The 15,700-nt window shown below is 32.9% G+C and overlaps 1 protein-coding gene across 3 annotated transcripts; it reads right to left on the minus strand.

The window, feature by feature from the left end:
* Positions 1-8,130: 8,130 nt before the first annotated feature.
* LOC127084092 (protein NRT1/ PTR FAMILY 8.1) lies at positions 8,131-13,587 on the minus strand. Of its 3 annotated transcripts, none has more exons than XM_051024481.1 (5): positions 13,468-13,587; positions 10,160-10,262; positions 9,832-10,049; positions 9,202-9,746; positions 8,131-9,048 (listed from the first exon to the last, which is right to left on the minus strand). In XM_051024481.1, the coding sequence occupies exons 2-5, from the start codon at positions 10,254-10,256 to the stop codon at positions 8,211-8,213; spliced, it is 1,698 nt and encodes a 565-aa protein (XP_050880438.1). In that variant the 5' UTR covers positions 10,257-10,262; positions 13,468-13,587; the 3' UTR covers positions 8,131-8,210. The 3 variants fall into 3 exon arrangements, with proteins under 3 accessions (XP_050880438.1, XP_050880439.1, XP_050880437.1); XM_051024482.1 differs by having other exon boundaries at positions 13,472-13,580; XM_051024480.1 differs by lacking the exon at positions 13,468-13,587 and having other exon boundaries at positions 10,160-10,375.
* Between the last annotated feature and the right edge of the window lie 2,113 nt (positions 13,588-15,700).

Raw genomic sequence — 15,700 nt, forward strand, 5'->3', positions numbered from 1 at the left:
TATGGAGGTCTTCTTGTTGTTTTTACTCTTTTCTCCTTGTCATACTTGACCAGTCCTAACCCTCATTGTCAGTAGGATCAATAGTCGAAGTGTGTTTCATTTTGCTGACATTTGGTTTAGGAGAAGTTCTTGTTTTACTCCTTTAATTCATCTGCAACCCTTGCTATCATTTATTTTAATGTATTTATCATGTCTCTGTTTGATTTGAACATTTATAATTGCATTTTTATTTATGTAACCACATCCGGTTAAATTTATAGAGTCCAAATGTGTGGGCCGTCGTTCCGACGGGACTTGGTAAATTAGTTTAACGTATAGTTTTAACATTAATTTGTTTTTATGGTTACATTTTTATTTTTAAAATAAAAAATGTTTTGCTCCAAACCGAAAACACTCAGGTACTGGTCAATAGTGCGACAGTGTGAGATCCATGCCCGAACGTAAAAATTGGATTTAATTTCTAAAAAAAGCGACAACACTTTAATGATTAATTAGGATTGCTTGGTTTTCAAAAATTGTTTCCAAATTGTAACTGAGTGAGCGACAACAAAGCATTTACAGTTTCAAAACATAACACGGGTTGCGTGAAAGTCAGTAGTGTTTTAAAATTGATATTTTCTTTTGAAAAATATTTTAAGAATCAAAACGAACGCCAAGACTTTATTGAGTCCTAGAGGAGTGATTCGAAATTACATTTCGGTATCTCTTTTATTAATATTTTCTTAAACAAGCTTTATATTTTATTTTAATTCTCATTCTCATCCAAAATCCTATTAGCCTTAGATTTACATAGCAACAATAGATAGCCATAAGAGTGACTATAGTTCTATGTGGATTCGAAAACCTTTTAAACTACCCCGATACATTTCATGCACTTGCGGAGAGCATCGAATAGAAGGAAAACTTTGCATCAAGTTTTTGGCACTATTGTCGAGGAATAATTTAATCAATGTCATAACTCTATTGTTGCATCATATAGACTAAGGCACTCTTATTCCAATTACTACAATCCTAAGTAGATGGATCACCCAGATTTTCTCTAGAATTACCACTCTCAGTATTTTGAGGAACCACAAGATTTTCATAAATCCGACCTCGAAATATTAATGGAGGATTTCATTGCGACATAGACTCTCTCTAGGCTAGAATCTATGATGGAGCGCTTTGTGGCGACACAAAATCTCCAGATTGAAGAGTTTAGAAAACAAAGTCTCCATACTAATGAAACCTTTAGGCATCTAAACATTGTGATTGAGTCCCTCGCGACTCACAATAAGGCATTATAGACTCAAATCTCCTTGCTTGCATAGACACCTCTAGGACCCTTCCTTGAGAAACATGTGGATATTGTAGCTACCAGTAGTGAAAAAATTGAAAGTCCTAAGAAGAGTAATAATGAGGTTGAGGAGAGTTCTGGTGAGAAAAGTCCACTGATACCATCCTAAAGGGAGGTGTTCGAAGAGGTAGAGAAATAAGCGTTTTATGTTATTCCTCCTCCCTATAACCAACATGTTCATTTCCTGCAAAGTTTTACGGAAGTTAAGGTAGAATCCCAATCCAAAAGATGTGTAGAGGTATTGGAGAATATCCACACCAATTCACCTTTATATGAGGTCCTGCATAGAAAAAGAAAATTAGAGGACCGTGAAACTAGGGAAATCATTAGTGTCAAAATGGGAAGGTTAGCTTTTGAGGCGGTGGATGAAAGAAATAAACTCAAACCTGAAAAGCTGATACTCAGGATAGAGCCAGAACCACCACCATAAATTCAGTAGAATGAACCACCCTACAGAAAGAAGAAAAGAAAAGGTGAGGGATATGAGAGATGGCTTGATAACTGACCATAAAAACGAAGATTATTAAAAGTTTGACCGATAAGTCATTTTCTAAAGAACCACCATGAGTGTTTGCACTCCTGGGCCGTTGAGCTAACGACATTAAACAAAGCACTACGTGGGAGGCAACCCACGAAATTTCTTTCATGCTCTTTGAATCTTATTTCTTTGTTTTTAGTTTTAATCAATCTAATAATTTTTCTTTAAGTTTTTTCCTTCAATAAAGTTTTATTAAAAACCAAGCTTCATGATATCTCAAGTGGGACAAAAGACATAAAATGGACCCCAAAAAACACCTGAAATGCACCTTTTAGGTTCATGGCATTCACCATGGAGGGGTGTGGCATTTTCCATGGGCCTCATTAACCTGAACAATCCCATTTAAACAAACGGTGTTCGCCATTGGTTCATGGCGTCCACCATGAGCCTTGAACACCCTAAAATCTGCATTTTTGCCTTTTTTTTCCTTTTCCATTTAAACTTCCATCCTCCCAACTTCCACCCACTCAAATTCACTCATAAACCTCCACCAAATCACATTAACTTTCCTCCATTTCCAAAACCTTCTAAAAACCTTTAAACTTCCACTATTTCCCCTTCCCAACTCTAGCACATAACTTCTATATAAAACCCAAACCTCACACAAATCATCCACACCTCTAACTTCCACCACTCTTACTCTCATAAATTTACCTTCTCAAGCACCATCTCTCACTTTCAAAAACGGCTCAGAATGTATACTATATGGGCATTGAATTTAGGGATGCAAAGCAAAAGAAGTTCTACGACACCTTATTCAACCGATTGATCGTTCCGACCAGGTATGCCGATGAAACTGGTCTTCGTAGTTTAGGCTTATATAACAATATTCATTGGATGTTAGAGAGAACAAGTTTAACTCATTTTTGTGCGAGAAAAGACCCCACCCACATGAGGCTAACCTTAGAATTTTTTATTTCTCTCTCGAACACTACCCAGATTATGACTGCTAGCTCTGTAGGGTCGGTTAGTTTTAGAATGTTTCATAAAGAATATACATTTGATCATAATGCTATTGCCGACATGTTGCATTTCCCTCATGGTGAAGGTCTTATTTGCGAAACACCTTTAGACACTGATTGGGTACTTGAAAATGGGTATTTTTGGGAATAATTAATGGGTAGTCTTGCTTATAGTTTTGAGGGTAATAATGCAACTCACATCCACAACACGTCCATTAGATACTTTCTCTAAATATTGGCACAAACCATTTTTGGTTGGGATAACACTAATAAAATAAATGGAAAATAGTTGTTTTATATTCATAGTGTCTTTGCACCCACTAGAGTCAATTCTGCCCCGTTTATGTTGGCGCATATGCAAGCAGTTGGCACTGCTAAAAAGGGGCATATCTCTGTTGGAGGAGTAGTTACCTCAATAGCTTGTGCAATAAGCTTAGAAGCCGAGGTAGCCATACTCGACCCTCTACATGTACCCTACTTTGATATTACTTCCTGCCGCCATATGCAGTTGATTAAAACTAGGAGGGGTGGGAGATATTCCCTAATGATTAGTAACATAGAGGTCCATAGTGTCTCTTTACCTTGCCCGAACTGCATGGATGTGCAGATCATAGCAAATTCGATCTATAATTTGAATGTTGGTGTTAAGGTCGGACCGGTGCCCATGGACATTCCTGAGAATGCCAATGTTGGAGGGGACACTAATAATGAGTTTGATCAGAGAGAGCAAGGTTCTCCAGTGCATGATCCACCACCATACCATTCCCTCATATTCCTGATTCACCTGCACACACTGCACCATATTCTTTTGACCATTTTGAAGGTACTTCTACCGGAGCCACAAGTATTACACTTGATGACATACTTAGTAAGATGCGCTCTCGAAATGCTATAAATGTTAGGAGGGACAACACGATTTATGCCATGCATCAACAACATATAGATATGATGCAACATATGAATCAAATGAAAACATAACAAACAACCATGATAAAGTAGATGGGTTAGATGCAAGCTTTTAGGACATATATGACGGATAATGTGAAACTGATCCAGGAGGCTACCCAAGCCTCAATCCTAGGGCGTGTGCTTCATATGAGAGCATCACAAAACACCATGGCTGGAAACATTCAACAAATTTAGACATCACAGACCGCCATGGTAGAGCAGGCCCAACAGTGGCAAACTTTCCATAACTCCATGGAGCACCGCCACTAGGAGAGGCTAGAGCACTTTCACTTTTCACAAGCAGATGAAGATCACCGTAACAACCAGTTGAATTCCTTATTTGCATGATTGTCTAGCTTACAGGTCCTGATAGAAGGCGAACATGGGCGCGATGGATATGGTCGGGGTAGACATGATGGACGAAGTGGTTGGAACCAAGATCGGGGATGTGGCTGGCATTGATTTCTTCGCAGAATTCATCCAGGTTCTTTCTTCCTTTTCCCACTTTTATCAAAACATTGAGGACAATGTTTGATTCAAGTGTGGGGGAGGAACTTTAATACTTTCCTTTTATTGATTTTTAGTTAGATTTATTGTTTTTTCTAGTTTATTTCATGTTTATTAGGATTATATGTAATTCTTAGTTTAATGGTTGTTAGTCGAGTCAATGCATGTGTTGTCGAGTCTTTATGTGTGGTTTCTTACTGTTTGTTGATTCTCCCATTTTCTTAAGCCATACTAAAAAAAATTATTTTCAAGACTTGGAAATTTATTGCATGTTTTAAAAGTATATGGGCTACAGATGAAATTGAGGTTAAATTGTGGAGACTTGGGAGAACTGTAAAAGATCGGTATCATTTTAACACCTTAAATCTCTTGAATATGGAAATATACTTGAGTACTTATTATGTTCATAGCCTTGAATTCTCATTCTTTAATAGTCCTTAAGTAGTTTATCTAGCAGTCAACACCATCCTAAGCACACACTACGTAGGAACTCGATGCAAATAAGTGAATGATCATAAGCTTAAAATAAGGAAAAAATAAATAAAGGGAAGGTTCATTCTAAGTTAGGTGATCCTCACCTGGTCACTTAGCCTAACAGTACCTAATCTTTTCGATTGTTAGCAATTTGAGCCAAAGTGCACGCAAAAGAAAAAATACATAATAGTAAGATCATAGTCACTAACAAATTTCCCTACTATGAGTGTGAAAGGATAACAGATTTAATGTGATTGAATTAGAATTAAAAAGGATGGAAAAGAGAATGAGTAAGTTAGGCTTGAGCATGATAACATGATTCAGATTGGTTTGCATAAGAGGGAGGCTTATGAATGCATAACCGCAGAGTTGTGTTCTTACGATATCCTTAGTGTTTAAGTTAGTACCTATCGGTGCAATCTTAACTGAAATAGAGCTTGTAGCCTAGTATGAGTATTTGAATGCTATTGTTTTTTAGTCTTTACATTATAAATGTTGCATTTTCAAAGCTTTTCATGTGTGTAGCAACTTGCTTAAGGACAAACAAAAGTTCATTATGGGGGAGTTTGATAACCATGAAATGTATCACATTTCCAACTGAACACAAATACCATTTTAGTTTGTTTTATTCCCATATTATGTTTTTATTTAGTGCTATGTTGGTAGTATGTCTTTGTTTCAGGTATTTCCCAAGTAGGAGTTCAAGAGAAAACGAAGCAAAAATGATCGAAAACGGAGAAGAAATGTAGAAAATGCACTGGTGGCGACCTCCATGCGTGCGCCATGACATGGAACCCATGGGGCGCCACCCACCTTGAAGAAAAACGAAGAAAATAGAAGTCAGAAATGTGTGGAGTTTGCCACAGGGCATGGCGTTCTCCATGACCCCTCCACCAGCCACGTCCATCATTTAAGACTCCTGGTGTTCGCCATGAGGCCATGGCGCCCGCCATGGACTTTGTGTCCAGAAAAATAGAAACTGACTTGCTCAATCTTCTCCCACTTCACCATGACTTTCTCAACTGCTCCTACACGAATTAAACCTATTTTCTGAGCTCTTGGAACACTATATATAGCTTTAATTTCTAGATTTTTGGCATCCATGTTTTTCTAGTATGAAGTAAGCAGAAAAAATCACTTATTGTAAAAGTGCTTAATTGCTCACATTGAGTAATAAGACACCAGAGTTTTAAGTTTCTGTAAGATTTATGCTTGTACTTGGATCAACAGTTAATTAATCTTGTCGCCATTTCAAGTTTAACTCAATTTATTTCCAGCTTTACATTTCAAGTTCCTTTAATTTCCAATGGCTTTACTTTTCAGCTTTTACTTTAAGTCTTTTATTATTCCTGCCTTATCATTTTATTTCCATTGTTATTGCTCTAAGTTCTTGTTTTACTCCTTTAATTCATCTACAACCCTTGCTATCATTTGTTTTAAAGTATTTATCATGTCTCTACTTAAGTTGGACATTTATAATTGCATGTTTATTTCTGTAACCACATCCGGTTAAATTTATAGAGTCTGGATGTGAGGACCGTTGTTTCGACGGGACTCGGTAAATTAGTTTGGCATATAATTTCAATATTAATTTTTTTCTGGTTCCTATTTTTAGTTTTAAAATAAAAAAGATTTTGCGCGAAAGCGAAAATACTTAGGTACTGGTCAACAGCGCGACAGTGTGAGACCCATGCCCGAACGTAAAAATTGGATTTAATTTCTAAAAACAGCGACAACGTTTTAGTGATTAATTAGGATTTATTGATTTTCAAAAATTGTTTCCAAATTATAACTGAGTGAGCGACAGTAAAGCATTTATAGTTTCGAAACATAACACGGGCTGCGTGAAAGTGAGCAGTGTTTTTAAGTTGATATTTTATTTCAAAAAATATTTTAAGAATCAAAACAAACGCCAATAATTTATTGAGTCATAGAGGAGTGATTGTAAATTACATTCCGGTCTCGTTTTTATTAATATTTTCTTAATCAAGCTTTATTTTCTGTTTTAATTCTCATTCTCATCCAAAATCTGATTAACTTTAGATTTACAGAGCAACAGTAGATAGCGATAAGAGTAACTATAGTTCTATGTAGATTCGACAACCTTTTATACTGCCTCGATACATTCTGTGCACTTGCGAAAAGTATCGAATAGAAGGAAAAATTTGTATCAGCAACCGTTCGACAAATGACATTCACATGGTAGTCGGAGACAGTTCCTATTCAGGAAGTGGAAGAGTTAGTGGGTGTAAGTAACTTCCGCCTCTCCTAGAAAGTAGGATTAATGATGGTTTTTCTGCAAAAAACCATGTTGATCAGACGTTTGAGAAAAAACGCAATGATGACGCTGACGTCAGCAAATGGTTTTTGAATAATGTCGAAAAATCATTTCAAAAATGTCACTTTTCTCTTTCTGATTAAAAGAAAAGTCGAAACATGGCATTTTTGGGGTAATTTGTTACCTCGAATTTTGACACAAGCCTTGATTATAAGGATTTGATAATTTTTGAAGATTGTTTGATGACTTGATTTTACTTGGGTCGAAATGGTCATCGACCATGAAATCAGGTATGTGTTTTTGACAAATTGATTTCGTCGAATGATGTTGGTGCCCTTTGTCGAATTTCCAAGCAATTAGTTGAAGACCATGGATTTGTTAGTTTTGGACTTAGTGAAATTCCAAGTTTTCAATATGATGTTACTTTTCACGCAGTCGAACGAAGCACAAGCGGATAAGATCAGACAGTTATTTCAAAACACGTGGAAGTCAGTCAAGAATGAAGATTGCATGGAGACAAAGACGTGGTGTAAGTTGTTGTGTCGACCATTGTAGACGGTTATGATAGGACTAGTATATAAATAGTGTTCACTTGTAGTTTTAGAGGTCCGCAATTTCACACAAATTCTACAAACTCGAAGTATCCAAGTGTTTAATAAAAAAAGAATAATTTCTTAAAATGTATATATTTGCGTTCCACTTTATGAATTGAATTCTTTACTTTCAAATCATTTACTCCTTTCAAAATTATTTTCGATTTCTTTTTTATTTTTGACTTTAATGTCAAAATTGTATCAAACTCATAATTTTTTTTTTGCATAATATATCCTGAGATTTTTTCAATTTCCCGGTAAACACGATCTTTAACTTTTGTATAAGTTATCTCTATGCTCTCACACAACTTATGAAAACAAATGGCAACATGTACTATATAATTCATTTATTTTGATAAGTTCCTCAAAGTAGTCACACAAGTATTTATATTATAAAATAATTTCATATAAGATTTCTCAAAATTCCCCAAAGCTATCTATCATTTTGATGCATAAGAAGCATGTGGAGGACAAGTTTGTGTAACAAAGAAAACTATTAAAGTTTCGAGAATGCATAAAGAAAATAACACCAAATATCATTTTACATAGCAGATTAACAAGAAGAAAGGTGTACTCATGGTTGCATGTGTTGATCATTCTTGAGTTCAACCATGTTCTCATCTCTCACAATCACTGGTTTTTTCCCTTTGTAACGCATGGCCACCATCAAATAAGCCAATAGATTGATAACACTGATAACTGCCAATATCCAATAGAACCTATCCAACTTGCTTTTATTAAGATCATTCCTTAACCATCCTTTCTCTTCTCCTCCAGTTGCACTTATAATAATCTTAACCAATGCCGTACTCAACCAACTTCCGATTCCGGTCTCACACAAAAACATGGCACTGCTAATACTCTTTGTCCCGTCCGTCGCTTCATCGTAGAAAAACTCCAACTGTCCCACATAGGTAAAAACCTCAGAAGCGCCCATTAAGAAAAACTGCGGTAACAACCAAAACACACTCATGCTATGTAGTTGCGGATACTCTTTGCGTCTTGTATTTTCAACTATTGCAGCCGAAGCCATGGCGATGGTGGAGAGGAAAAGGCCAACACCCATCCGTTGTAACGACGTGATACCGCGGTGGTGGCCAGTAAGTTTTCGGAGAATTGGGATAAAGAATCGCTCGTAGATTGGGACGAGCGTGAGGCCATTGATGGCACCAAAAGTGACAACCGAACCTGTTGGGATTTCGAAGTTACCTAGTTTTCGATTCATGATGTTTGATTGACTTATAAAAAAAGATGACATTTGCGCGAAAGAAATTGAGAGTGCAATGGTAGTTGCCCAAACCGGAAGGATCTTAATGATTGATTTGAGTTCTTCAACTTGTGTCACTGTGCATACACTCCATCTATCATTAATCTTGTCTTTTGATGTTACAACAGCTGCTTTGTCCAAAAATCTGTTAATTATTTGGCAAATTATCACATAAATCACTGAATAATGAATAACAGATATATCTGATCTATATATAGATCAGAGTTAACGGTTTATGTGACTTTTAGAAAAAGTATGAACAAAAACTGAACATTTAAGTAGTAATGTATCAACTAACTTGTATTGTGGAGTCCTCTGAAGCTTTCGAGCACCAATAATATCAGATTTTGTTGTCTCGACTTCGTAAAGTTGAGTTTCTTTTTCTACGACCACTCCTCTTCGATGATTCTTTACGGAAGCTACAATAACCTGAAGAAACCTAGTAAAAGGGCTTCCCATTGGCTTTTGAAAACGATAATACTTAATACCAATAGCTAGAACAAAGATAGACAAAACTGTAGTAACCGTTGGTATTCCAAAACCCCAACCCCATCCTACTTTCTCTTGTATATAAACCAATAGCGTAATTCCGAGAAGTGAACCCATGTTGATGGCAAAGTAAAACCAATTGAAGAATGAATATTTCATCTGGACTTCTTTTTCATCTCCTTCGTCGAATTGATCAGCTCCGAAAGATGATACACAGGGTTTGATCCCTCCTGTGCCTAAAGCAACGAGGCCTAGTGCGACGAATAAGAATGACATTTGAAAATTGGTTGCTTCTTTGTTTCTATGCGGGCGAAAAGTGTTGAAGGTGGCTGAAATTGTCAGCATGAACATTCCCTGTAACATAATATACAAAATAAATGATCAAACAGTGTGAATGGAATGTAAGAAAAGTGTGAATGAATAAGTAAAGTATAGTTACCACGGCATAGATGGAAGAGAAAATAATAATGGTTCTGAAGCGACCTAAATAAGCATCTGCTAAAAAGGCTCCAAGAAGAGTTAGCACATAAGCAGCTCCAATCCAGTCTGTGACATGAGTAGCAGAATCTGGAACCGTTTGATGCATTTCCACAACCAAGTAACGAGTCATGTTCACTGCTATTGCCATGAACGCCACCCTCTCTATCACCTCGTTCGCTGCAAAACAAACATTGCAAGTGTTATGTATACATTGTGATTCTAACATCAATAAACATTGCAAGCATTATGTCTACATTGTGATAGCATAAAAATGTTGTGTTACGTACTTATGATATATGGAGCAGCCTTCCATCCTCCTGTTGTTTGTTTATCAGCAATTCTACCATGTCGATCCACGCGATCATCGCTTACCTTAAATTCCATCTCCTCCTGTTTCATGTAGTTCAAAAAAATCAAGAAAAAATTTATTGTATGATTAAATTTTAAAGTTTTCGTTGTTACCACATTCTCCTATATAACTCAACCCAAATTTAATATATGAGTCAAAAGAGTTAAGTGAAGATAAAACAACTTATATTGAATTATCGTGAAGGATAAATTTATAGGTTCTATCAATAACTCATTTGTGTTTATATTTTTATAATTTGACTAAATGTTTGGAATTTTTTTTTTAAATATCCAAAAATTTCAAAAAAATTTCAAAAATATCCAATTTTTCAAAATAATTACACAAATGGCCAAAATTGGCCATTTTTTACCCTTAGGCGCCACCCTAGTTGGCGCCTACCCTTAATGGGGAGGGCAAGTCGCCACTAGGGGTGGCGCCTATGCCCAAATCCATTTTTTTTTTTTTTTTTTTTTTTAATGTTTTTTTTAATGTTTTTTTTTTTTTTTAATTTTTTTTTATTTATAAATTTATGTTTTTTATTAAGTATATTAATTTATGTTGACACATATATTTTGTCTAAATTTTTTTATTTATATATATATATATATATATATTAATTTATATATATATATTAATTTATATATATATATATATTATATAATTTATAAGTAATTAATATTATTTGTAAATTTTTGGAAAAAAATTAATTTATATATGTATAAAGATATGATAGACAATATTTTTAAAGATAAAGATAAAGATATAAAGATAATAAACAGAAAATATTTTTATTTAAATAATAAACAAGGCAAATATTACAAAGATATGATTAATCACATATGATGCGGTCCCTTGTACGATCCGCACGGGGGAGGTCTAGTTACTCGCCTAGACGGTTCACGTGGTGGTGGTGCTTCCCTATTACCACCCCTTGCCCTAACGCGCCCCCTTGCCGCTTGCCGTTGTGGTTCGGTCGAAGTCCCTTCAGTGCTGTAGGAAAGACGGGTCCCCTCTGCGCCCTCGAAGCTTTGTCTCGGTGGGACAAACTGACTACTGCTGGGTGCGCCCTCGAATTGTGGTCTTTGGTAGTTTAGGGTTGAATCGGGTTGGCCAAAGTGCAATGTTTGTTGTGGTGTGTAGTAGTCCTGTTGGTAGTCCTCTTGTATACCCGTGTCGGGGCTAGGTGGAGGACTGGAAGAGCTTGGGAAATTGCCGTGTTGGAATTGTTGGGATTGGTGGAAGTAGGGGGATTGATATTGTGGTAGGTGTTGGGACTGTTGATGGTGGTGGGAATGTTGAGTTTGTTGTTGGTAGTCTTCATGGTATTGGGATTGAGTTTGTGGTATGTATTGTTGATTTGGTTGGGGGGTGGACATGTGTTGTGGTTGTTGTTGGTAATAAGGTGGTGGTGGTTGTTGTTGGTAAAATGGTTGTGGTGGTTGTTGTTGTTGGTAATAAGGTGGTGGTTGTTGTTGTTGGGAATACTGTGGTGGTTGTTGTTGTTGGAAATATGGTTGTTGCATCCGGGGATCGTCCAAATAGAACGGGTCAGACACAATCATTTCTGGATTGGTATTTGCTCTATACCATTCCACATATTCCCTTGTCGGCTTCATTTCGTTGGGCGCCACCGGAAATTGTAGAACATAGTGGGCACGGTCTTTCCACATTTTTCGAAACTCCTTATCGTTTCTCCAGTTTCAAATGAGAACCTTGTTCTAAGCCTCTGAATCCTTCTGATGACTTCACCAGGTTGGTAATCTCCCTCTAACCAAGACATCAAGGACCTTTTTAGTTGGTCCAACGAACGGATGTTCCAAAATTTCATCTCCATTGGGGGTTTCAAAGGCGAGAAAATAACATGCCCATCCCTTTTTAAGATTACTGGTTCAGGATCCGGGCGCCTTGATGATGTTCGCTGCCATGACGACGGTCTTGGGGATGCCATGAACTCAACTTGATACAGAAGGTGGTACGAAACAGTGTTGAAGAAAATGCAAGGAAATAACACTTTATTTATAGGAAAAGATCTGGGTTGTACACCAGTCTACCTAACCCTAATTCTCCCAAAAATTTATAAATAATATTATTTACTTATAAATTAAATTAATATATATATATAAATTAATATATATATATATATATATATATATATATATATATATATATATATATATATATATATATCTTGTAAATAAATATTTATATATATTAATTAAATGTGTATAATATTAATTGTTTATGAATTAAATTAATATATATATATATATAAATTAATATATATATAATTAATATATATATATATATCTTGTAATAATTTTATTTATATATAAGTGTTAATATAAATTAATATAATTTATAAAAAAAATATATTTATCAAATATCTAATATTTAAAAAAAAAAATTAAAAAAAAAAATTAATAAAACATTTAAAAAAAAAAAAAAAAAAAAAAAAAAAAAAAAAAAAGGGATTGGGCATAGGCGCCACCCCTAGTGGCGACTTGCCCTACCCATTAAGGGTAGGCGCCAACTAGGGTGGCGCCTATGTACACAATTAGGGCAAATTTTGCCCATTTGTGTAATTTTTTTGAAAAATGGGTTAATTTTGAATTTTTTTTTAAAATTCTGGATATTTAAAAAAAAAATTCAAATGTTTGAATATGATTTTGAAAAATGTTCACATGCCTTAAAAAACACATATTAAAGAAGTCTAACATATATAGAAATAAATATCTTAAAAGTTGAATGTCTTAAATTTTTTACTATAAAACTTCACCTTTTGAATGTTTTAACACATGTTTTTAGAGCATAAATCACTTTATAAATTATTATCTTTAAAAAATAAGTCGACTAATTTTAAGCTAATGTTTTTATTTTTCTGTCAATATATAAATAAAGAAATTGTCACTGATCACAACAAATCACAATAATTATAAGAGAAATAAATTAATCGGCTACTGATCACAGCAGACACATCAATGTATTAAGTCTGACCTACTAAAAAAATCAAAAAAATTTACCAACAAAATCTATCTATAAAAAAATGACCATCTATCAAAGAATAATAATGATTTTTTTTTAATAAATGGTGACAAATTATACTCTATTCTTTTAAATAAAACGAAAGGTTTTATGATATGTTCAAGAATATCATTTGTAGCATCAACAATATTAAATATAGTATACACCATTTCATTTTATCTGAAGGAAAAACATATGAAGTCAAATGGGAAGATGAATACTTACTTACTGTGTAGATTATGGATTCTGATCCTCTTGAATGTTTGTTTCCACTTTGCAACTGGCTTTCTCTTCACTTGATCGATCTTCCTCTTTGTGACAGAATATTTTATATTTTTCTACAAAAGTATGTGAAATGCTTTTAGTTTTATAGCAGTGCATTCTTATGCTTTGCAACTTTTAATATTTTTAGAAAAAGTTATTTGAAGTTAAACTTTTCTTCTTTGGAAAAAACAGTGCAAACATAGATAGGTTTTGATTGAAATTAGATATGAATTTGATTGGAATTAGATATGAATTTGAAATTTCCTTGAAGAGAAATGATATTATGTATTTTACTCTTCATCAATACCGTGAATAGGTACGGAGGCACATATTGTGCAATGGTGGCTGTTCCCCCACTTATTTTTTAAGGTTAATTATATTAATTTTTTTATATTATTTAAATAATAATATTTTAATAACTTAATATTTATTTTAAATATAATTTAAAGATATTTTTATTAAATTAATATATTTTTTTAAAATATTGATAAAAGTATTTTGTATTTATTGATATATTTATTTTTGATATTATATATCAACAATTTAAAAAAAATAATGATGTATTTATTTTGAAAATTAATTTTTGATTTTTTGTATAAAAATTATGAGCAATAATTTTTTAATAGAGATTAAAGATGATATATTGAAATTATAAAATAGTTTTATATTATTCTTCGATAAAAGTTCATTAATATGCTATGTCATAAATACAATTTTAAAATATAAGTCTGATTTGACGGAATATAAGTTGTTAATTGATTGACAGTGTAAAATTATTTTAAATTGTCTATGTATATTCTTTTTCCCGTTTCAACAATAACTTTGTGAAAAATTAAATATCTAATAATATAAAATATAAAAAATTAAATAAAAGTTTGATTACATCATAAAAATATATATTTTTAATAACATCAAAAATAAATTAATCATACAATAATTTAATTAAAATTTATTTGCCCCCACTTGTAAATATTTCTGGCTCGGTGCCTGACGGTGAACAGTGAAATATTATAATAATTAATATATAAATATATATTTTTTAAAAATATAAATTATTTTTATTTTTATTTTTTATTATTTATTTATTTTTAACTTAAATGATATTGATATAAAATAATGTGATTAATCAACTTCATAATTTCTTTAACCAATTTTTTATATTCTATTAACCAACTTTGTTTAGTGTTAATTTTTTTTTAGTATCTGGACATTTATTAACCAGTTGCATAACTTGATTAATCAATTTTTTACATTTTATTAACCAAGTTTGATTTACTATTAAAAATTATTTTTAATATCTAAGTGTTCATTAACCAATTTAATCACTTTATTACCCAACTTTTTACATTTCATTAACTAACTTTATTTCAATATTTAACGTCACTATTCATGTGCACTGTTCACAGACACTGCTCACGCATTGTTCACACATTATTCATAAAAAATATTTTTATTTAAACAAAACTTTGTTCACCGTATAAATACGGTGAACAATGTATACAGTGTATGTGTTGGAGTAAAAAAATGGTGTCAAGATAACATTGATGTTCCTTTAATTTTCATATGAGCAATGCTATCTTGACACCCTTTTTTACACCAATACCTTTAATTTTTTTTTATGAATAGTGTGTGAAAAGTGCACGTGAATAATGACTTTAAATATTGAAATAAAGTTAGTTAATGAAATTTAAAAAGTTGGACAATTAAATATAAAAAGTTGGGTAATGAAGTAATTAATTTGTTAATAAACGCTCCGATATTAAAAATAATTTTTAGTAGTAAATCAAGCTCGGTTAATAAAATGTAAAAAATTGGTTAATGAAGTTATGCAATTGGTTAATAAACGTCCAGATACTAAAAAAAAATTTAGCAATAAATAAAGTTGGTTAATAAAATTATAAAATTGGTCAATCAAATTATTTTATATCAATATCATTTAATTTAAATTAAATATATATATATATATATATATATATATATATATATATATATATATATATTTTATTATTTATCGTATTGATCAACATTGAAATACGGTATAGGTGTAGAAATGAGATGTAATAATATAATTTCTCTAAAGTTATAATGTAAATAGATTCATTTTCATAAATATTACTTAATTTGCACAAATTTACAAGTAGCTTTGGTTAATGTGTTAGAATATTTCCAGCTGCAACTTATTATGTATTAGGTT

This window comes from Lathyrus oleraceus, chromosome 5, assembly GCF_024323335.1.
Source record: "Lathyrus oleraceus cultivar Zhongwan6 chromosome 5, CAAS_Psat_ZW6_1.0, whole genome shotgun sequence".
NCBI lineage: Eukaryota > Viridiplantae > Streptophyta > Magnoliopsida > Fabales > Fabaceae > Lathyrus > Lathyrus oleraceus.

Coding starts and splice junctions, on each gene's coding strand:
- LOC127084092 (XM_051024480.1), bottom strand. CDS start 10,271: ATGAAACAGGAGGAGATGGAATTTAAGGTAAGCGATGATCGCGTGGAT. Junction 10,050..10,159: donor GGCTGCTCCATATATCATAA/GTACGTAACACA, acceptor TTTGTTTTGCAG/CGAACGAGGTGATAGAGAGG. Junction 9,747..9,831: donor TCTCTTCCATCTATGCCGTG/GTAACTATACTT, acceptor ATTATGTTACAG/GGAATGTTCATGCTGACAAT.